Source organism: Sus scrofa, chromosome 1 (assembly GCF_054392235.1).
Source record: "Sus scrofa isolate SSC_HxYL_T2T_F1_AM1 chromosome 1, Sscrofa_HxYL_maternal_Yorkshire_Landrace_v2.0, whole genome shotgun sequence".
In the NCBI taxonomy this organism is placed as follows: domain Eukaryota; kingdom Metazoa; phylum Chordata; class Mammalia; order Artiodactyla; family Suidae; genus Sus; species Sus scrofa.
In genome coordinates this window covers 280,711,545-280,734,518 of record NC_139383.1, presented here as the reverse complement: position 1 = coordinate 280,734,518, position 22,974 = coordinate 280,711,545, and the positions used below count along the sequence as shown (strand labels likewise).

Here is a 22,974-nt window from a genome sequence, read left to right as displayed (position 1 = left end):
GTGCTTTACATGTACTCCTCTGTATTATTCAAAACCTCATAATTCTCTCACTTGAGTCTCGGCTAAATCAGAGTATGGGATGTGTCAGGCATCGTCTCACTGCCAAGGGCCTGACTGACCCTCAGCATGGCCAGAGTGGGCAGTGGCAGCATGGAGGAAATCTCACCTCCTGCCACGTCTGCCCTTTGGACTCTGAATTCAATCTGAGTGTGCCCTGCCTCACTGGTCCTCTGCAGCTCCCACCTCTGAGCACTTGTTCTGGCTGTTCCTTCCTCCAGGAGGCTTCCCCTGATTTCCCAAGCACAATTGACAAATCCTTCTCCAACTCTAAGTCTTTTATGCTTTTTTCCTAGCTCCTTCTTATGCTCTTCCCAGGCAGGCATGGGTCCTGGGACGGTCTACCATGCAAAGGATGATGACCAACATGGATGAGCAATCTATGGGCTGTCTCCATTCTCCAACCAAGCCCCAGGGGTTGTCCTGCAGTCACAGCCATACACAGAGCCCCTATACATCTGTCAGTGCCCAGGGTTGTCTGCCTGGCATGGTGTCTCAGATACAGCCATCTGAGGCAGAAAAGTGCTGACCACAGGATGGGAGGAACTGGGGAGAGCAGTCTTCACTATGAAGTGGACATTACAATTGCTCTTGCCACAAAGGGCTTCAAGAAGAAAGTAGGTCCAAGATGTGTGAGGCTCAGCATAGTTTTGGGTGCACATTGAGGGTCCCCAAAGTCTGCTCCTCCCTGCTCCCAGGGGCAATGAGTGGAACCCCTCAACTCCCTACTGTTCTGCCTCAGCACCCATTGAACCTTCCAGCATATCAGCCATGGGCAAGCAGGCCAGCTGCATTGCCCAAGCCCATGGAGTGCCCCTGCTTCATACCAGCCTCCTAATATCTGTTGGGCCACCTATCTAATTGCCCGTCTGTCCAAGAGAATTTGCATTCTGTGTAGCTGGCTGCACAGACCTCCAAACCAGGCCTCAAAGCCTGCAGTTTTCTTAGGGAAAGCTGACGAGACTGGCATCAGTGGTGAACTCCAGATCAGGACTGGGCTGGGCCTCAGACCCTTGAAGACAAATTTTGTAAGGTGGGCTTAGAGTCAGTTCCTCTCCTGGGACCATCCCCCTTTCTCAACTTCCATAGGACTATGGCCTAGGCCCTCTCCAACCCCAGGTTCCTGAGAGGAATTGCTCCTCTGCAAGCCTCAGTTACTTCTCTCCAAGCCTCAGTTTCTCATCTGTGCAATGGGATAAGAGCTGTTGTGAGTTGTTCTGAGGGTCAGTGAGCTGAAGTCTGACTGGCAGTTGTGGGGACTTGGCTAGTATTGGTCCTCTGGAAAGAGGGGCCTAGAAGGAGACATCTCTCACACCCTCTCTTGTATCTAGACTTGGCCTACATTTCTTCCCTGTCCTCTGGCTTCACCTTCTGGGCTAGGGGGAGAAGACAGGAGAGACGGGAGCAGTAGATCAGCACAGCCCCTCCCCCTCACCTCCCCCCAAACATTTTTTAGTGACAGGATTTTAAACGGTTGCTGTTGGCAAGAGAGCTGGCAGCCCACTTCTGGGAGGTTGGCGGTGGAGCTTTGAGGCCCCTCTCACAAAAGCCTAGACCTGGGGCTTGGATGGAAGACCCGGTTTAGTCCTGCCTCTGGGTTGTGCGGTCTGGGCCAAGTGGCTTGATTTTTCTGAACCTCAGTGAAGCCACTCTGAAGGTAGGAGAGAGTTTCCTTGCTCCCTTGGTCTCCAGGGCTGACCTTGGAGGACCAGATTGCAGGGCCAGAGAGAGTGAGCTTGTGGAGGCAGCCAAGATGGTATCACAGCCATGGCTTTGGTTTTGAGCTCTGGTTCTGCTGCCCTTTGTTAGCTCTGTCATATTGAGCCAGGCACTTCTTCCTTCTGAAACGTGGGACCTTGACATCTGCCTCTCAGGGTGTATGGGGTGTGAAGCAAGCAATGGACAGAAGGGCCTCAGCAAGTCTAGAAGCCGGAAACCCTCTGGGGCTTCTAGTTACCTGAGGCTACAGGCGAGGGTGCAGACAGGGCTGCCCCCAGGGGGCGCTGGTGCCCATGGGCAGAGGCAGAGATGCTCAAGGTGTCTTCCAGGTGATCCCAGTTGCAGAAGAGAGGAGGGGGCTAAGAATGCGCAACCAGAAAGTGGGGGAAGGAGGGGACATTAGGACTTCAGGTCTGCAGACACGAGTCCTCCCGGGAGCACAGCTGTGTGAAGTAGAGTAATATACCAGGGTACGGATGTGCAAACATCTTCACTGACCCACAGACACGTGTCCAAGAGGCCTGACTCCTTAGGCAGATCTGGACAGCCAGCTGTGCCCTATACTCTGATACCTGCAGACAGCTAGCCTCCTGCACCACCTATCCAGGCAAACAGATCCCTAGAGCTATTTCCATACACACATGTGCACACGCTGATACTCTCCAGGTCACTCTGAGGAAACTTGAGACCTCGAGGAACATACTTGTGAGAACCAAATGCCTTGAGTGTTCCATCTTCACGCCTCCACCCCATCACCATCTCCCTTGGGTCCCAGGGCATGTCCAGCCTCAAGTTCCTGTGATTCCTCAGGATTTGCCTTCAGCTTCTTCATTCTCCTTGTCCCGTTCCTCTGGGTAGGCTCACCCACCTTGTGCCTCAGTGATCGCCTACTTGGTTGTTGAACATCTAGGTACTCAGGTCTGGTCTCTAGAGGTTCATCCCTGCCCAGGACATCTCTTGGATGTCCCAGAGACCCTCAGCTCCACTTCCCCAAGATCAGAGTGCTCTGGGAAACTCCACCTCAGTGAACCTAGATGTTGACTCCCCTCTGTCACCAATATCTCTGGGATCGGCCCCCTTCTTTCTCCTCCCTTACCACTGTAGCCCCCTAGCCAAAGCCATCATCATCTGTCACCTAGGTGATCCAGTTAACCCCAATCTCCACCCAGTCCACCTGAGCTAATTGTATATGCTCTCTACTTGGCAGTCAGACCCTGGATGGTCTGGCCTTATCTCTGGCCTCAATGCTTCTGCCCCATCCCCACCTTAGCTATTCTTGCAGTTTAGGAGAAACATGAGATTTTCCCAGCCCCTGAGGTTTTGCACAGGCCTGGAGCACTCACGGACAGTCCTCCTCCCCCTCCTCCTCACCTGTTCCCCCTCATGCTAGCTAACTTTCCGTCTCAGTTTCATATGTAGTTTCTTCCAGGAAGCCTACCATTATGCTCTGCCCCTCCAGACAAGGTTGGGTACCCCTGTAAAAAGGCCACACCGTACCTCAGCTGAGCTCACATCACACTATCTATCTCCTTGAGGTAGGGACCAATCCCCAGTTCTCAGCCTAGTGGCTAGCACTTAAGGGGGCCCTTCTCATTGGGTGAATGAATGGATGAATGCGTTGGGGAGTGGGATGGAGTAAGATTGGAGATGCATTTGTTTTGAGGATGGAGATGAGTCGGGTTGGGATAGGACAAGGATGAAGAGAATAAGTTTATGTGATGGGACAAGCGAATGTGTTGGGCAAGACCAGGGACCTCAGGCCTCTCCCTCCCTGACCTGCTGTCCCTGGTACCCATCAAGAAATCTGCTAACATCTCATGCAAGACTGGCTCAGGCCCCACACAGCCCCTCCCCCCAAGGAGAGGCACCACATGCGTGTACAGGTTGGTTTATTTACAAATATACTGATGTCTCATCTTTTTTTGTGGTTTCCATTTTCTGCTTTTGTGGGAAGAGGTGGAAGGTGAGAGTGGAGGGCAGGGTAGGGGTGGTGATGTGGTAAACGCTAATAAATAATTTAACAATGACAAGTTATTAAATAAAATGTGTCTGGGGATGGCGGGTGGACAGTGAGAATCTGTACAAGGAGAACAGGAATGGTCGGCAGCCCAGTCCCCACACCGGTCTGGGCTGGGCTCCTTTGGGACCCCCAGTGGGGGCAGGGGCACAGCAGAGAGGCCCACTGGAAATGCACGTCCAAGGGCCAAATGTTGGAGGTCCTTCCTGCTCTCCTGGCCCCCAGGCGGCATGACTGTGAGCCTCCCTGTGTGTCTGGGTGTGAGTGTGTGTCTGTGTGTGTGTCTGTGAGCATGGACCCCCTTCCCCACGGAGCAGAGTAAGCCCCAGAGCTGCAGGTTTTCCCAGATGGGAGGTGAGATCCTTATCCCAGGTGGTGCCCAGAGCTCAGGCAGGGGCCAACCAGTTCTTCTCCCAAGCCTCACTGCTAGGGCCTTGCTCATCTGGACATGGTAGACCCCTGCCTCACCCCCTCCAGGAAGCCTCCCAAGATGCCCAGCCCACTTGCACTGGCCCCTTTTCTACAGGTTCTTCTGGCCCCATGGTCTGACCTTTACATCCTCTGTGCAGCCTCCCTGGAAGGCTCTATGGGGCAGGCAGCAAAACTGCTGTGTTACCTGGGGCAGATTCCTTCCTCTCTCTGAGCCTCAGCTTCCGCACAGGGAAGCAGAACACGGCTTTTCTCCAACACTCCCTCCACCTACCTCTCACTTTCTCCCTCTTCCTCCAGAAGCCAGACTGTCACCTCCCACTTCTCTTGGGCTTCCCACCCAGCCTTCACATGATGGTGGTCCCACATCATGGTAGGGTGGTCCTGGCTACTCATGCCTCCCGCCCCAGGTCAGAGCTGCACTTCTGTGAAGTGGGAAGAATCTAGTCACCTCAGCTCACCCTGGATCCCAGCAAGCCTGCTTGTCTCTGAGTGCTTCTGCCGGGTAACCTCTTTGAGTCTCAGGTTCCTCATCTGAGAAATGGGTCCCCAACAACGTCCAGTCAGGCTTGGGATGGAATGTGTGTCTTTCCTCTAGGAGAAAGCCCCTCAAGGGGGGCCTATATCTTGCTCATCTGTGTCCCCACACCCAGGCCGGGGCCGGGAAGAGTGGGCTTCAGAGCCTGGGGGCAGTGAACTGCAGTACAGCTAAGGAGTTACCTTAACTGGCTGATGGGGTGTCTCCGGCATGAGGGGCCCAGATCTCTCTGGCTTTGACAGTCTGTGGGTCATCAGCATGGTGTCCTATACCAGCTCCTGGCACTGGCCCCTTTTGTAGGTAGAGGCAGAGCCCAGGCTGGACTTGGGGTTTGTGAGGTCCTGGAGTGGCAAGTTGACTAAGACACATCATGCCTCTGGACCTGGGGTTGGTTTACCAGACACAGAGGTTGAGGGGCTGGTGTGGTATCCCTAATTCTCAGCTCTAGCTTGGTCCCTGACTGGCTGGGAGGGGTCTTGCCCCTGCCCCTCTCCTGGACCATGATTTCCAGTGGCAGAATAAGGGGGTGGACTACTTGACCCATTCCTGAGGTTCCTTCCAACTCAAAGAGTCTGTGAGAGAAGCAGGGAGGCCTTCATACCCATGATTCAAGTGTGGGCACAAGAGGAGAAAGGGGATCATCTCTAAAGAAACCAGAGTGGTTGCCTAAAGGACCAGTGGTGACCCAGGACCAAGAGATGGACCAGAGCCCAGGTGGCCTGAGGATGCCGAAGGACCCAGGACATCAACTGAGACCCTGTGGAGTTCTGTGTGGAACAAGAAGAACTCAGAAGGGCCAGGCTGGCTTCTTGGGCCCGAGGGCTGACTTTGAGCCATACCTCTGCTCTGACAGCTCCGCCTGGGGAAGAGCGTGGGCGAGGTGTGAGTGCAGAAGTCTGGGGGGCCGGGGAGATTGGCTCAGTACGCTCTAGAGGGACTGAGATCTCCCCAGAGAAGAGAGAGGCAAAACCACAGAGGATGTGGGGGAACTCTGAGGATCCCAGAGAGAGCCAGACAGAGGGGCCCAAAGGTGGAGAGACACTGTCATCCCATCTGCTCAAAGGCTGGATCAGGCAGACCTCTATAGCCTGCGGCTCAGTGTTAGAATAAAAAGCAGGGCTGTGAGCACTTGGCTGAGGACACAGTGGCCTTCAGGGACCAGCAAAGGGTCACTGAGAACAGGGCCCGTCACCTGAACTCATTTCCTCTTTTGATGGGATTAGAGTTGAGTAGATTGGGGGCAGAGGTTGATACAGTGTATCTGGCTCCTAGCAGGGCATTTGACAAAATGGTTCACACACCTTGAGACACACAGGGCTGACTCCTTATACTGACACATGTGCTCAGGAGAGAGAGCAAACCTGTTGTCACAGAGTTGGGGTGCAGAGGAACTCCATAGGCTGGACTGAATCAAATAAGAGGAAATGTAATAAGAAATAAAAGCCAAGATCCTTTGCTGGGTGTCCAGCAAATAATAAGTGCCCCCTACACACACACACACACACACACACACACACACACACACACACACACACACACACACACAGAGAGAGAGAAGAGAGATGTGGCTTAGCTGTCACACATGTGTGAAGGTTAGAGGATCCGGTTACATTAGGGTAGGATGAGTTTCCTAGGTTATGTGACCTAAACCATTCACTGGATCTTGAGCCACATTGAGAGGAAGGGTGCCTAAACGGGGGGAGGTGAAGGGCCTGCTCACTTTGGCTGGCTGATGACAGTGGGAAGACTGGGTCATATCTGCTCCATACCTTTAGCGAGAAAGCTGGATCCAGGCTTTTGAAAAGTTTTACAGGAACAGTTTTGAAAGGAAGATCTAGAGAAGCCGGAAAAGCCTGGCTGTGAGAAGCGAGGACACAGGGCGGACAAGGGCACAGGTGAAATCAGCAGAAAAGGCAGCTGACTTGGGACCCAGTGAAGTAGTGGGCCACGTGTCACTGGAGGTATGCCAGGAGAGGCAGAAGTGGCTTGGGCAGGAGCCAAACATTGGATGGAGTGCGAGATGGGTGACTTGTGAGATGCCTTTCCACCTGAAAGTTCTGCCGTTTGGCCTGAATCTACCTGGTTCTGGGGCCTCTGTCTCTGCCTTTGGAGCTAGTTAGGTCTGGGGCTGCCCTGCCTGCCCAGACAACCCCATCTGGGTGGAGGCTAAGATACATCTGCGTCCACGTGCTTCAAGCTCACTCCATCCTCTCCCCTTCCTTCCTCCCCTCCTATCGCTATGAGGGGCTCCCTGACCCCATCTGGCCTCTTTCCCCTTCCTGACATGCAGGGCTGACCCGCAAAGCCACTCTGTCTCTTCAGCATTTCTGTGCATCTGCGTGAGTGCACCTTTAAGTGTATGTGCGTTTGCATGTACATCTCTTTTTTTGAGTCAGCCTGGGCTCTATCTACCTGAGCCCCCCACTCCCCATGATTCCCCCTCAGGGCAGAGTTGTGCCAGGCTCTTCCCCACTCCTGCCCCAGGCTCTGGCTGGAAGAGGTGATCCTAGGCTGGCAGGCCTGCCCACAGAGGTGGGCACCAGCGCAGAGCATGGGTACACATGCTTCTCATAGGTAAGAGGCACTGTGCACACCATTGTCTGGGGTGTGCACCCAGGGGCCCTGCCTCCACCTAGGTCTGGGCCATGGAAGTTGGCTGGACATAGAGAGGACGTTTAAAAAAATAGAGAGAATTTAAGCTTCTCATAAAAGAGATTGGGAGGGAGAAGGAGGTGATGGAGGCCGAGGTGGGGCTGGGAGACGAGTGGCTGTCTGAGAGCTCTGGGTCCCTGGGGGTGACATGGCCTCTGTGGACAGGACACAGCCCCTGCCCAGGCTGCGCCCATCTGCCTGTCTGGCTGTGCTCAGTGGGCGCTTTAGCCAGGCCCAGGTGGCCGAGGGGTGGGCACCGTATGGCTGTCTGTAGAGTCTGTATGGGCAGTGGGGCTGGGGGTGGCCAGGCTGGCCTCTGTGTCCTGCAGTCCCACCCCAGGACCCTTGCCCAAGCGTCCGTGTGGCCCAGCTGGCTCTCAGGAGGCGAAGTAGGAACTCTGCATGGAGTAGAGCCGGTCGATGGGGTTCCCCACGCGGGCCTGCAGGGAGCCTACATCCGAGGAGCCGAGGAAGCAGTCGCTGAGGCTGGTTAAGGAGGTATCACTGTCGATGTCGTGGAAGATGGAGTCGTTTCCTGGGGGGCAGAGGCAGCGTTAGCAACAGGTTAGGGTCTGCTCCGCAGGCAGTATGGTTTGGAGGGACAGGATGACCTGCCGGTAGCGCCTGACTAGAAGGGTTGGGGGCCATGGGTGGGGTCTTCAGGGTGCTTCCTTCTGGTCAGGAGGAGGCAGGTGGGCTGTGTTGGCAGGGCCTGCCTGGGCCCTGGGCGAGGAGGTGGATCTCTTGGCCCCAGGCCTGCCAGGGCAGGCAGGGGGCAGGGGTGGTGCTGGGGCAGGTGGGGGGTGGGGTGGCTTACCATAGGGGTTCATGTGGTCACCTGGCATTTGGGGTGGCGTGAGGCCCTGCTGGAAGGGGTCGCTGCTGCCGTAGGGGCTTTGCTCCATGGCCACGATCTGCTGCTGCGGTGGGGCCAACGGTGTATAGGAGGCCATCATGCCCTCCATGCGACTGGACAGGACCTCTGGGGACAGAGCACGCCCTCACTGACTGGCCCTGCCTGCCCTGTCCTGGAGACCTCACAGATGTGCCCTAGGAATCCTACTGACCTCCTACACGACTCCCCAGTCCCGGCTGCCCACTGTGGTCCCTCTGACCTCCTCTGGACTTGCCAGCCCCTCCCCTTGCTGAGGTTGTCTGTGACCTTCCAAGGTCACTGAACTCAGGTATCTGACCCCATATGCCCCCAACATTCCCCAGCCACACATTTCAGTGCCTCTTCCAGAATTAGCTTATCCAAAGTCAGAGAGCAACCCCCTTCCTCCAACAGCCCCGGCCTCCGGGAGTTCACAGCCTGGGGAAGACAGACACCTAAGCAGCCAGGAAGGATTCAGTGTGTGGGTGAAGACTTCTGAATTCTTTTGTGGGCAGCAGGATATAGGTGTGTGGCTGCATCCAACAGCATCAAGGTGGAGCCTGTACTCAGGCCAACAAGGTTCAGGGAAGGAAAGCTTCCTGGAGGAAGGGGCCTTCTACCTCCATGTGACTTAAAGAGCCACCAGAGGTTCAACCAGCAGGGAACAGGCATGCCAGGCCAAAGGGCAACAGAGGCAAAGAAGACAGAAACTGCCCGGTGGGAGCAGGGAGACCAGTCCATGGGGCTGGAATGTGAGACAAGAGAGGGTTAGGCATGGGAAGAGAGAGTAGGGAGTCTCCTGAGGCTGTAGGAAGCAGTGGAGGGTCTTCGCTGTGGAGGGACTGTAGGGAAAGGCCAGGAGGGTAGAGACTAGAGGTGGAGGTCACTGGTAGAAGGGAGATGGAGGGAGGGGCTGGGATCCCTATTAGGGTAGAGTGGGGAAAGTCTAAGAGGGGCCTGAAGGACACGGGACAAGAAACCGCTGCCCGACTTGGTGACTGAGCAGATGCAGCATGTGTAGGACAGGATGGGTCACAGGTGACTCCTGGGTTCCTGGTGTGGTGCTGGGTGGGTGGTGGAGCCATCTGCTGAGACGGGGCAAGAGCAGAGGGTGTTGTGTGCACATGGCAGCAGGGGCAGCAGTACAGAGTACAGTATGGGCTGTGATGAACTCAGGATTATGGAACATTCTTGGGAGGCTGTATCCAGGGGGCAGCTGGGAACACTGGAGAGTGAGACACAGCTTGGGAGCAGGCTGGGAGACCCAAGGCAGCGGCTGCAGCCCCAGAAGGCTGGGCTGTCTTGGGAGACAGGGCAGAGAGAGGAGATCGGAAGAGCTGTTCTAAGGCACAGCCTTGAAGCCCTGGGTCCAGCCTGGAACACTGTTCTAGCCCCAGAGTTCTGAATATAAGGGATTGCCCATCAGTGTCTTGGCATCTGTTTCGGAGCTCCGGACTCACCTGGGAGCAGGCAGTGGAGGCCCCTACCCCAGTTCAGCAGTCCCTGGGAGCTCCCTTTGCCCTTCCTTCAAGGCCTTGAAGGCTCCATGTCTCCACTGGCCCTGAGAGGCCAGCCCCAGCCCAAGATGTGGAAACAGCATTTGAGAAAAGCCCAGTCTACCCTGGACTCCTCAACACCCTGCAGACTTTCTCTGGAGATTTCTCTGGAGACTTCTGAATTCATTTGTGGGGTATATGGTCATGTTAAAGGCACAGGCTTAGGAGCCCTGCACTTGGGTCTGAGGTCTGGCTCTGCCCCTTACTAGCTAAGTATTCCCAGCAAGTTCCTCAGTCTCACTGAGCCTCAGTTTCCTCCTTTGTGAGGTGGGATGTAATGATGCCCTTCCTCTCGAGGCTCTGTGAGGATTAAATGAGATAGAGTGTGTCGAATGGCAAGAACAGTGCCTGGCACACACTGAGGGTGAGAAGATGTTGCAGCTTTCAATATGAAATTCTGCCACCCCTTGTGCCACCTACCCTGCCATCTATCCTTCTCTGTTCCATGGTGTCCACGGCCTCTCTACTGATCTCAGCAGGTTCCAAGGCAGCACCTCCCTGAGCTCTGACCGTCTTTTCTGGTTTCTGGGGAGTCATGTTACCGAGACTGAGCCCCGCCCCAGCCCTGCCCAGGCTCACCTTGGCCCAGCCTCTGGGAGTTTTGCTGCTCCTGCTGCTGCTGGTGCCGCCTTGCCAACTTCTTCATCTGCAGGAGACACAGTGCGTGCCAGTCCCCGCCTCCCAGCCTCCATTCATTCCCAGCCCCACCCTCATTAGGCCCCTGGTCTTCTGCCTGCACCCCAGGGTGGCAGGTGGCCTGTGCTCACCTTTGCTCTTTGGTTCTGAAACCAGACCTGGACCACGCGCACACTGAGGCCCGTCTCTGCCGCCAGTGTCTCTCGGACCTGCCCGGAGAGAGAAGGAGACGGGTCAGGCCTGGGGGTGGACACAGGGGCAGCAGCTGGGAGGTGGCAAGATGAGGGGGACTGTGGGATAGGTGTGGAGGATGTCCCAGCCCCCAGCAGGAGCAGAAGGGATAGTGTCTGGAAAGCGATTGTGCGGGTGTCAGCCCCCACCCCAGCCCAGCCGCCCCTCACCTTCCGGCAGGGCTTGGAGGAGACCTCAAAGGAGGCCTTGAAGGCTCTTCGCTGCTGTGTGGTGAGGATGGTCCGGGGTCGCTTGGGCCTCCTCGGGTCCTTCCCGTCGTCCCCACTGCCCTTACTCTGGCTGCCCTGTCCCTTGGCCGGCTTCATGTCCCCATCCTCATCCTCGCTCTTCACTGTGTGAGACACAACTCAGCCCATCAGCCTTGTGTCCTCAGGCAACCTGCTGCCTAATGGGATCCCATCACCTGCCATGGCACCCTGATGCCCTCAGGGTAAAGACCACCCACTTCCCCTGCCTAATCTGGTCTCTCAGCTCCTGTCTTCCCCCAACCTGTGCCCTGTGTGTCCCCTTCCTCAGCACACACTCCTCACTTCTTTATCTTGGCCCCGGGGGCGGGGTGGGGGACCGGAACCAAGCCCTCCAGCCTGCTCTGCTGACCACACTGTATGCACAGGAAGGCACCCAGGTGAGCAGGCATGGACACGCACACACACACACACACACACACACACACACGCATGGCTGCACACTCAGACGCACACTTTCAGCAGGGCAGAGATACAGGCCCACATGGGGAGAGGCACAGATGCTGCAGATACACTCAGGTGCACACACGTGGCTGTGTGCGTGCCTCTGTGCATACACACGGAAGGGCACACAGAACTTCCTGAGGAGAGATGCTCGTACTGGCCCTGGGCTTCCCCTGACTCATCTTGCCTGGAATCCACCTTGTCCTGATGGCCTCGGGTGCCTGGGAGACCCCAGCCCAGCGTGTCAGCCTTTGGGAAAATCACTTTTCACTGCACTAGCCCAGCACCATCCAGGCCTCAGGGCTCAGAGAGGAGACTCTGAGAAGCCTTCTTCCTTGGAGCTTTGAAGGACTAAGAATTGACATGCAAAGATGCATACATTCCAGATGTTCTCACACAGGAATATTCATGGCCATGGCTTGCCCTCTCTTTCTCTCTTGCATGCTCATGTGCACGTGTGCGCACACACACAGAGGTGTATGCTCACAGGTGGGAATGCACACAGCTGAGCAGGCACACCCATGTGCACGCAGAAGCATGTGTATTCACCCAAAGACACACCCACACCCACCATGCACACACAGCCACTTCTACACCCAAGTTGTGGGTCTTAGAGATGCCAGCCCCAGGCAGATGGCAGAGCCTCCCTCAACTCCCTCTGCCCACCCCATGCCTCCTGCTGCCCTAGAGTCTGAACTGGTCTCCTTTCCCTCCTGCCCATCTTCCTCTGAGATGAGCACTTGTGGAGGGGGCCCCCCCTCCAAGACTCCCTCCCTCAGCCTGGTGTGAACATGCCACTGGCACCTGGATGGCCTCTGCTTTCCCACAGGAGCTCAGGTAGCCTGACTGCCATGGTGCCCTGCCCAGAGATGGACAGAGGGACAGATGGATGGGGAGCTTACATATCCTCCAAGGTCCTAGCAGTGACAGTGCTCCTTCTCATGGGCAGGTCCTGTGACCATGGGCTCTGGTTCCTCCATAAGCCCTGGCAGACCAGGGCACCACCTCCCCATGCCCCCTGCTCCAGTCTATCCCCACCACTCCCATGAATGACAAGGTACCAGCCCCCCTCCTTAAGACTGTTCCTGGCTGGCTAGGAGGGCTCCAAACTGGCAGAGTCTTTGGGATGCTGGAGCAGGGTAGAGAGGAGCCTTCCCCCAGGGGACTGGAGTCTTCCCCGCCACCACAGAGGGCCCCAGTCTCTCCATGTAGCCCAGCTGGGAAACAGGGAACGGCCGGGGCCGCTGATTCCCACTGCTGGAGGCTCTAGGGGAATGAAGGAGAGAGGATGTATCCTAACAGCAGCCTGTAGCCTCAGGCCTGGTGCTGAGAGAGCCCCCTGTGGGGCTGTGCTGTGATGAGGCCACAGCAAGGAGAAGAGGGTGAAGGTGGCAGGCCAGCAAGCAGGGTGTGTGTGTGTGCACCTGTGTGCAAACTGCCATACATGTGAGCATGTGGATAAATGTGTGCAGCCATGCCCACAGATGCTGACTAAACATGTGTGCTGAGGCATGTATGCACATGTGTGGGGCTTTTGCATGCTTGGGCATGTAAGCTCATGTCTACACATGTCACGAGTCCGTGTATTTATACTCTTGGGCATGGGTATTCACACATGCATTTTATGTACTTCTGTGTGTGTGCATTTGTAATAACATGTACCTACATGGGTGCATGATGGTGTCCAGGTGCATTTGTGTGCTTGTGGGGCTGTGCACACACGTACGTGTGCACTTGCACACATGCATGTGTGTGTTGAACACATCAGTAGGGCACTTGTGCATCGGATGTGGTTGCAGTGTCTGGGTGTAGCTCAGGCCCTGGGTCAGGAGCAGAATTCTCCAGCAGGGTGGCCGGCCCTCTGCAGTGCACTGCCAAGCTCCCCTCCCAGCCACCTGCCCCAGCTCCAGCCACTGCTCACCAGAGTCGGACTCATCAGGGCTCACGGAGCTGAGCAGGTCTTTCTCCTTCTCGTAGTCACCCTTGCACAGCAGCTGGCCCTCCTTGAGCACAAACTCGTCGCCTTTGCGTAGCTGCCGCTCACACACGCAGCAGCAGAAGCAGCCCAGGTGGTACACGCACTCCAGCGCCCGCATCACAAATTCAGTGGGGGCGATCTTCTCCATGCAGCCGCTGCACTTGGCCGCGAAGAGCCTGCAGGTGCACAAAGTGGGTGCATTGGCTGGGCTCAGGGTCTCTCCCAGAGGCACTGCCCACAGAGCGCCTCTTCCACCACCCTGACCCTCCAGGCCAAGTGGGAGAGGCCCTCCCAGGGTACAAAGCTAAATGGTGGGAGCCCTACCCCTTGGCTCGCAAGGTCCTGGTGGCCCGAGGGTGAGCACGGGGCATCCTGCCCAGAGGTGCCCTCTCCTGGGAGCATCAGCTCACGGCCCTTCTGGCTCAGAGACACAGTGGCCACTAGAGGGCAGAGTGCAGGGTCAGTTCCAACCTTCCCTGAGATCCAGGTCAGCCCCTGCCCTGAGGGGAAGGACAGGCATCCCACAGGTCCCATCCACCCTCACTTTAGTACCTGCTCTGCCTCTTCCCTGCCCCCACCTCTCTCCCACATCCAAGCAAACCTCAACCTTGTCCAACCCATCACCCAGTCTGGGTCCCTCCTCTCCTGCCTGAGGGCTGCCCCAGTGCCCTCCCTGGGTTCCTGGCCCCTCCAGCCCATCAACTCACCCTCCAGGATGAGAGCCAGAGGCATCTATCCAAAACACACATATGATCATTCTGCTTCCATGCTCCAGACTCTTCCATAACTCCCTAGTGCCCTCAAGAGAACTTCCAAATTCCTGAGTCTGGCGCTTGGGCCCTCTACAATCCTGCCTCTTCTCTCACCCTCTGGTCCCCAAGGCTGCAGCCCATAGAGCAGCCTGCAGTCTCTCCAGAGCACCATCCCACTGGCCTTTTGGCATGTTCTTTCACTGGCCCTTGTCTTGCTAACATCTGCTCATCCCTCATTTCAGCTTAGGAATCTCCTCCATGAACAGGTATTCACAGAGCACATATGAACTACCTGCTCTTGTAAGTTCTCTGCATGCAGAAATGCATTTCATCCTTGCAACAACCCTATGAGGAAGGAACAAATATTAATCCCATTTTAGAGATAAGGAAACTGAGTTGCTGAGAGGCAGAGTCACATTCTCAGGGTCACACGGATAGTAAATGAGGAAGCCAGCTCTGTGCCCGGGCCTGATCTGGTCCATCTGTGACAGAGAGGATCCATCTTCCATCTCTAGAGGGGGTGGGAGTGGGGTCTCTGTGGCTCTAGCCAGTGTGCAGAAGGGTCTGAGCAGCATGGCCCTGTCTGCCCGCACCTACTGACCGTTCCTTCTGGCCCCCCATCCTTGTCACGTGCCCTGCTCTGTGGGAACTCAGCTTCAACAACACTTTGATGGAAAAATTTATGAAGAATCAAATTATTGCTGCTGGGAGGGAATTAAAACCATTTTTCATTCCCCGCGTCCCCGGGCCACGTCTGCGGGCGCCACCTTGGGAGCACTGCACACATCCCATCCCTCTTTATGGCCCGTCAGCACAGGCACAGATTACAGCTGCAATTCTCTACTAATCGGTTCTGGAACAGAAATGGCCATAAATGCAAAGCTCTCGGCCTGCCTCCCTTCTCAGGGCTGCCATCAGTACCACCCATGGCAAGCTGGTGGGGTGCTGTGGACAGGCCCAATCTGAGCTCTGCCTGCTGCCCTGGCACTGGCCAAGGCACTCAAATTGAGGGCACCCCAGCAACCCCTGTCATCCACCTCTAGTCTACCCAGCAGGCTCCTACTCATCCTGCAATGCCCAACTCCAATGCCACCTCCTCTGGGAAGCCTTCTTTGATGCCCCAGTCTGGGGGATGTGGCCTCCTCTATGCTCATCTCAGGCCTCTAATCTCTTTTCTGTAAAATGGGGATGTCAACATGACCTTCCTCAAAGGGAGGGATACAATGATGTAAGCATCTAACTCACTGAATGAGTACCACATCAGAGTGACTGCGCCAGCCCCTGTCAGCTCCCACTTCTTCCTCAAGGAAGCCTCAGGGAGTGTTTTCGAAGCAGGTAAATGAAGGCTTGGAGAATACAGAGGCTCAGGCAGATAGGAACCCACTGGCCCCTCACAAAGGGAACATGAGCTGAATTCAGCTCCAACTTGGCCCTTTGGCTGGAGACCTTTGTTCAGGGTGCAACCTGCACCATTGTCCATGGCACCTTAAACCAAGGCCCCTAGAATCTGGCTGGTCCTCCAGCTCTGGCAAGGGGCTAGGGAAGGAGCCAGGTTTGCAGAATCTGCTGCTCTGACGTGGAGGACACTTCTGCCTTGCCCCTCTCACTGCCTCTCTGTCCCCTTCCCCACACTCTATCTCCTGACCTAGGGGCCCCACTAAGGGCTGCAGCTCTGTGCCAGCATGACAAGGCCAGGGCCTCAGGCTGGGTTGGCACACCTTGGGTGGCTCCCGGAGAGGAGGCCCTCTTAGTCTGGAGGAAGGGGTAGGGGGGTGACCCGCATTTGCACATGCTGCCATCATGCAGGCTTCCTTCAGAACAGCCGCGCTAATGCCTTGGCAGCAGGGGGTCGATTGCTACTTTCTCCAAACTCATCAACACAATCTATTATTAATACTTCTCCAAAGGCTCGGTGCCGCCATTACAGAGGCAGCGCCAGCCACTCGGGGCATCATCTGTTATCTAGATTGCAAAAACTCGGGAAATAAAACAAACTGTGCACACTTTATAAACGGAATGTGCCATCCGTTTGGTCTCCAAGCATCTCTCCACACAATAAAACATCGGGGGGGATGCATGAAATACTCGCTCCCAATTATGGGGCTGCCTTTGTCTACCAAGCCAGGGTGAGAGCTACTAAGGGCATGTGTGGGAGGGGTTGGGGTGCCAGCAGGATCCCCTCCTCTCTGTGAGCTCCCACTCACTCCCTTGGTCCCGCCCACCATGAAGGATTGGTGGAAACAGCCATTGAGAAGCAGCCCCAGCCACTGGCAGATGGCATTGGAATCAGATGGACTTGGGTTCAATGCCTGTTTCTAACACTTGCTGGCTTGTGATTGAGCAAGTAATTTCCTCTCTTTGAGCTTACTTATCTGTATAATGGGCTCAATGACACTGCCTGCTTCTCAGTGTGAAAATGCAGTAAGTTGCCAGGATAAAGCGTGAGCACAGAGTGAGTGATCGGGGGTGCCGCCCAGAAGTTGCAAATATTGACCAGAGATGCAGAGTTGCTCAGGCTGAAAGACTCCAAGGCTTCTTGCCTCCCTTCTGCTCCTGCCTCAGAGACACTCTGAAGCCTGATGTGAAAGGGCCTGACACCACCAAAGGCCCTGGATTTGGAGCCCAGGTCCTGCTCTCCATCCTGACTGTCTCTGTGACCTCACTTTCCTCATCTGTAAGATAGGAACAACAGCTGGGTTGAGGATTTCAGATGGGTGTGTTTCTGTTTCCCACTCTTGGATTATGAAGCCAGAACAGGACAGGCCCTGGGGTCAGGGGATGGTGGGATGCTATGGGGCAGCTGTGAAGTTCTGGCCCAGAAGCAGCTAGCTACCCGGGGCCTCTCCTAGTTGCCCCGCCCTCTCAGTGCCAATCTGACCACCTCAGCTCCTCCTGTAATCCAGAAGCTCCAAATATAGATGGCAGCCTCCTGACCACATTAGAGACACACAGGCTTGTCGGCAGACTACACAGCCCCCTCCCCATTTTTCATGTGAACTGTTGATCCTATAACCCAGAAGCCATTCCCCCCATCCCCAACTTTTGCCTGACAAATACATGCTTATTTTGAAGGATTTAGCTTAGGCATCCTTTCTTCCAGGAAGTCACTCTTCTCTATAGCCTTAGATACTTCTCCTAAGGACTGTACATACTTCTAGGTCCACCTTCCCCATGTCACCTCAGCGTCTTTCGTGTTGAGCACAAGTTCCTGTACACACTAAGATGAGTGGTAAATGTTTGTTGAATGAATGCTGAACCAACCAATATTATCCTGTGAAGCAGGGCAAATTGGTCCCCACCCCAAGCTGGTCTGTGGGAGCTCCACCCACCTTCCCTAGGGAGACAGGGCCACCTGGGAGGGGAGCAGTGTCGGGGGAAGGCAGCCTGGGATTCTCTCCCGGTTCAATAGCTTTTTCCTTGTGTGACTTTGATCTAGACATTTAACTCTTTCTGAGCCTCAATTTCTTCATCTGTAAAATGGGAATGATGGTATCTAATTACAGTGTTGTTGGGAGGGCTGAACATGTGTGAAGCCCTCCGCCCCGTGCTGGCATGAAGAAGGCATTCCACAAGAGCTGGTGTCTGCCTTTCTCTTGTTCCATGAGAGTCCAACATGCCTTTGTTGACTACCCTTGCTGGGGTCTCCCAGAGGTCCCTGGGAGCAGCCTTCCTGACTTAGTCCCAACATGCCCCCCTTTCATGACCACCCTGGGTTCTAGATGGGTCCTTCTAGCTTCTGTCTGACCTAATTCTGTTTGTCTCATGAATATCATTGAGCTCAGTTAACATCTAACTGCATCACTTCAATAAGTCCTCACAGTACTTTAAAAGGAAGACACTGTTCCCATTCCCCATTTCACAGATGAACACAGGAAGGTGTAGAGGGCAGGTTCAAGGTCACACAGCAGCATCACGATGGACTCCTTCCCTGCTCTGTGCATCCAAATGTTTCTCTATTCATCACTTATCCTCCCCTTTGCTGTGAGTACCATGCCCACGTCTGTCTGCCCTCAAAGCTCTGAAAACGCCAAGTTGTTTTTACTTGACATAAGCCTAGCACCAGTACATGTGGCTGGGTGGGTTTTTCTTAGTGCAAACTGAACCTCTCCCCACCACAAACACACTCCTTCCCCCAGGATCATCTGTGATTACAGAGTAAGAAATTCTCTTTTGGAGTTCCCGTTGTGGCACAGTGGTTAACGAATCTGACTAGGAACCATGAGGTTGCAGGTTCGATCCCAGTGGGTTAAGGATCTGGCATTGCCGTGAGCTGTGGTGTAGGTTGCAGACGCGGCTCGGATCCCGAGTTGCCGTGGCTCTGGCGTAGGCCAGCGGCTACAGCTCTGATTGAACCCCTAGCCTGGGACCCTCCATATGCCGCGGGAGCAGTCCTAGAAAAGGCAAAAAGACAAAAAAAAAAAAAAAAAAAATTCTCTTTTTAGGGATGACCTTCTCTTTTAAAGAGTCCCAGGCTAGGACAACGTATCTCTATCTCCTCTGAGTTTTTTACTGGTTTTTTTGTTTAATGCTCAATTTATTAAACTTATAAAGCTAATAAACAGAACATTTTTTTTCTGGAGCTTTTGACTATGGATTACAAATCTGATTAATTAGTTTCTCTTAACACATTGACACCTGCAGAGATTCATGCAGTCCTGGGGGCCCTCCAGCCTCTCAGTGCCCATCTTCATCCTCAGATCTTGGAGTCCATACAGCAGGCACTAGGCGTGGAGTCCTGACTCTGTCACCCCCTCACACTAGAACCTTATACAAGTCCCTTCTCTCTGAGCCTCATTGGCTCCATCTGTCCAGTGGGGATCATAGCTGGGTACAAGAAACGGGCTCAATAAGTGGTGACCACAATCATACTGATCATTGCCATTAACTTGCCGAGACTTTCTAGCACCAGTTCACTGCCCTTGCTCCTCTGCCCCCTCCTTGCTGTACTGCCATCCCTGGACCCCTGTCACTGCATTTTACAGTTTAGGTAGCTCCTCACTGGGTTCTCAGTCCAAGAGCTCCCAACAGTTTCAGGATAAGCCCAAAGATCTAATTACGGCTTTCAAGGCCCCACTCTACACTTGGCCTCAGATGCTCTGCTCCAGCTGCCATTCTTTTCATGGCTCCTGAACACAGCAAGTTCTTCCTGCCTCCTTAGCACCAAAAATTCCATTTGACTCCAAGGCCTGGCTTTTCAACCCCTTTCCTTTGCTTCTTGTTGAACTCCTTTTCATTCTTCAAGACCCAATTCACATGTCACCTCCTCTGTGAAGCCTTCCCTGATGCCCACAGACCCAGGTATTTGTGTCTGAAGTCCCCACTGACTTAGAAATAAACTAGGTCTAATTCAACCCCCTATCCTTTCCTCTGACATTGAGTTAGTGACCGGCATTGGGTTGGTGGTTAGTTACTATTTGTTGAATGAATGAATAACCTTGCAGAAATTAAATGGGCAGCCAGGTAGGACAAGAGAATATTAGATACTCTGCTTCTGCCAGGATGGGGGATCCTGAGAATACTACCAGTTAACAAGATAAGTGAACTTTCCCTCCCCTGCCCCCTTTACAACTACACACCTGGAGTCCGGTGTCACAATTTTTTTTTTTTTTTTTTTTTTGGCTTTTCTAGGGCCGTGCCAGTGGCATATGGAGGTTCCAGTCTAGGGGTCTAATCAGAGCTGTAGCCACTGGCCTACACCACAGCCACAGCAGTGCCAGATCAGAGCCACATCTGTGACCTACACCACAGCTCATGGCGATGCCAGATCCTTAACCCACTGAGCAAGGCCAGGGATCAAACCTACAACCTCATGGTTCCTAGTCAGATTTGTTAACCACTGAGCCACGACGGGAACTCCTGTGTCCCAATTTTTATCAACAAAGTTTTATACATGCCCCCTGTTAGGCTGGGAGTCCCGCAGTAACACCTCCCCCCAACACACACACACACACACACACACACACACACACACACACACACACACACACACACACACACACACACATTGTATCCTCATCTCTAGTACACAGGGAAAGCCCTGGGAGTGCCGTCTGCTCTAAAATGGCTCCCTCCAATGGGCCAGGCCTGGACACCTGACTCAAGGTGGGCCAGTCAGACCTGTCCTGTGTCTCTTCCTTCCCCTGCTCCTTCAGGGGCTCTCTGTCAGCTTCCCCTGCCTCATCCTCAGAGCTGTGGCTTTCCACACTTCCAGCACCAGCTATGTGGCCTTGGATTACTCACATTCCTTCTTTGAGCCACAGTTTCCTCTTCAGTCAAATGGGGGTGTTGATAACCTTCCTCACCTGATGATTGAGAATCCTCTGAGGTTTAATCAGTATGATGTCAGAAGGCCTGGCCCAGTGGGCATCTCTGCACGTGTGTGCTCCCTTTCCCTTCCCAGTCTGTGTCTCACATGGTGCCCAGTGCAGGCTCTGGAACTTTCTCCTCTGCACCGCCAATTTCAGTCTGAAGCTCCCAGTCACATCACTGAAATATGAGCTTCTGTGAGTTCACCCAGGGCTACACTGGGGACCTGGCAGATTCTGGCCCTGGTTTCCCTTAGGGCCTCTCCAGGGCCAAGTCCCACAGTCCCTGGGAACACTCTCCACAGGGACCAGGAGGCTAGGCATTGAAACCGAAGCCTCACTGTCCCCACTGGCCACGCCTTCATGGATTTACCCAGCAAACACCCAAGGAGACTAACTCTGTGCCAGGCTCATGCAGGATACTTGGGCGACAGAGTGAGACCAAACCTCGTCCCATGTGAGCTGGTACAGCATGGCGTGTGCTTTAATAGGGTACCCTCAGAAGGTTAGGGGGCATCAAAAGGCATGACAGTCAACCTAGAGGACAGCTGGGGACTTCCTGGAAAAGGTGACATGACACATAGTTAAAAGAGCCTGGACCTGGAGGCAGAAAGAATGGTCTGAGGCATCTCAATCCCAGCTCTGCCACTTACCATCTGCCTGACTGCGGCAAGCCACCTCTACCCTCTGAACCTGTTCCCCAGTCTGAAAACCGAGACCACGGTCTCCACCTTATGTGATCACAGTCTCACATTTACCCTCTCTGTGCCACACCTTCATAGGCTGGCATGGGATTCTGGGGCAGAATGGCCACAGAGCCCTAGGACAGGCCCCCACACAGTAGCGCTCAGGAGGTAGATCATGTTATTATGGCTCCTGGGACTGCGGTGTCTGTGATGACGCCTGGTGAGGGATGAGACGAAGTTCACAGGAGCCGAGGGGACAGGACCCCAGACACTCTTGGGGGTCCAGCTGCTGCTGCTGGAGGCTGCCTGTCACTTGGAGAAGCTGATGGGGTTAGAGCAGGCAGAGGGAGCTGCCTGGCCGCTTCCCTCCCCAGCTCGCTGACATCTCCCCCACGTGCCTGCCGCGTCCTTATCATTCCGGGCGTAGCTGTTTTTTATTTTGAGACAAAAAGGGGCCTGTTGATGGGGATCCAACTCAAACCAGCTGCAAACATCTGCTTTGATGCGGCGGCGGCGGCGGCGGGCCAGGCGGGCGGCGGCGGGAGCCGCAGGCGGGGGCCCGGTGCGCGCGTCAATCACGCGGCTGGAATGCTCGGCGTGGCCGGTCGCTGGGAGCGGCGGCTGCCGGCGCGCGGGCCTCGCAGCGCCTCTCCGCAGCCTCGCCGCGCCGGGGCCTGGCCTGCCGCGAGGGTTGCCCCGGCGCTTCCTGCGGGCGCACAGACCCAGCTGTGCGGGGCGGCTGGCTCCAAGGCTCTTTGATCCCGGCCTGGGGCGCTGTCGGGAGCCCCGCAGCTGGGGCTGGAGGTCACAGGCCGGGGCAGGGAGGGACAGGCCCAGCCAGGAGCCCCGGGTACCATCCAGGGGCCAACCAGGCAGGGCAGGCACACATTCGGTGATTCTGCACATATTTATTTAGCACCTACTATGTGCCAGGCACTCTCTGGAGGCGGGGCGCATCTCTCCCAACACCAGCTCCCCTCCAGCTTCTCTTCTAATTTAATGGGGGAGAGGACTGGCAACAAATAGATAAATCTCTAGCATACAGAACATAACAAAAGGTGACAAATGTGAATAATAAATGAGGCAAAGGAGCAGTGTGTGTGTGTGTGTGTGTGTGTGTGTGTGTGTGTGTGTGTGTGTGTAGTGACCAAGGGGTTTAGAAAGAACAGCCAGAGGCCTTACTGAGCTGTCTGGGGGGAAAAGGGATTTCCAGCAGAATCAATAGCAAGTGCAAAGGACCTGAGGCCTGAATGTATCTGGGGTATTGGAGAAATGACAAAGAGACTCAACAGGGGAAGGGGCTAGGAGCTGCAGGTAGAAGCAGGGTGGGGGCAGATCATGTGGAGTTTTGGAGGGAGGATTTTGAGCGGAGGGGAGATGTGAGCTGATTGACATTTAACCAGGTTCCTCAAGCAGCTGTGTGGGGCTAGGAGATGCTTTGTGAGTTTGTCACAATAAGCCAAGCTAAAGATAATGGCGCTCAGATCAGGGGAAGTGCTGAGAAGTCACCCTACCCAGAATGCATTTGGCACATAGTCAGGAAGGAGTTGTCATTCAGTGAAATGGAGACTAAGGTGAGGTGGGGAAGGGGGGAGTTGGGAGTGCAGTTCTGGACATGGTACATCTGAGCTGCCTTCTAACAGCCCAGTGGATGTGTCCAAGGGGCAGCTGCATGTATGAGCCTGGAGTTCAGAGAGAGGCCCCAGGCTGAAGATGCTGTTTAGAAGCCACCAGGGTAGACACACACACACATACCCACCCACCCCTACAGACTGAGTTGCACAGGCTTGGCACCTGATAATGAATCTCTACCTTTGGGGCTCTGACCCCTAGG

The 22,974-nt window shown here is 54.9% G+C and overlaps 1 protein-coding gene across 2 annotated transcripts in view; it reads right to left on the bottom strand.

Annotated features, from left to right (window-relative positions):
- Nucleotides 1–3,648: 3,648 nt before the first annotated feature.
- The window catches only part of LMX1B (LIM homeobox transcription factor 1 beta), an 83,398-nt gene continuing 64,072 nt past the window's right edge, over nt 3,649–22,974 (bottom strand). Inside the window, exons 3-8 of one of the 2 annotated variants that reach the window (XM_021101982.2) lie at nt 13,341–13,573; nt 10,880–11,061; nt 10,610–10,687; nt 10,422–10,488; nt 8,251–8,394; nt 3,649–7,947 (exon numbers count right to left, since the gene is read on the bottom strand). In XM_021101982.2, the coding sequence (XP_020957641.1) occupies nt 7,790–7,947; nt 8,251–8,394; nt 10,422–10,488; nt 10,610–10,687; nt 10,880–11,061; nt 13,341–13,573 (862 nt within the window). In that variant the 3' untranslated portion in view covers nt 3,649–7,789. Of the gene's footprint in view, nt 7,948–8,229; nt 8,395–10,421; nt 10,489–10,609; nt 10,688–10,879; nt 11,062–13,340; nt 13,574–22,974 lie in introns of both variants that reach the window. The other variant, NM_001258424.2, reaches the window with a different exon arrangement.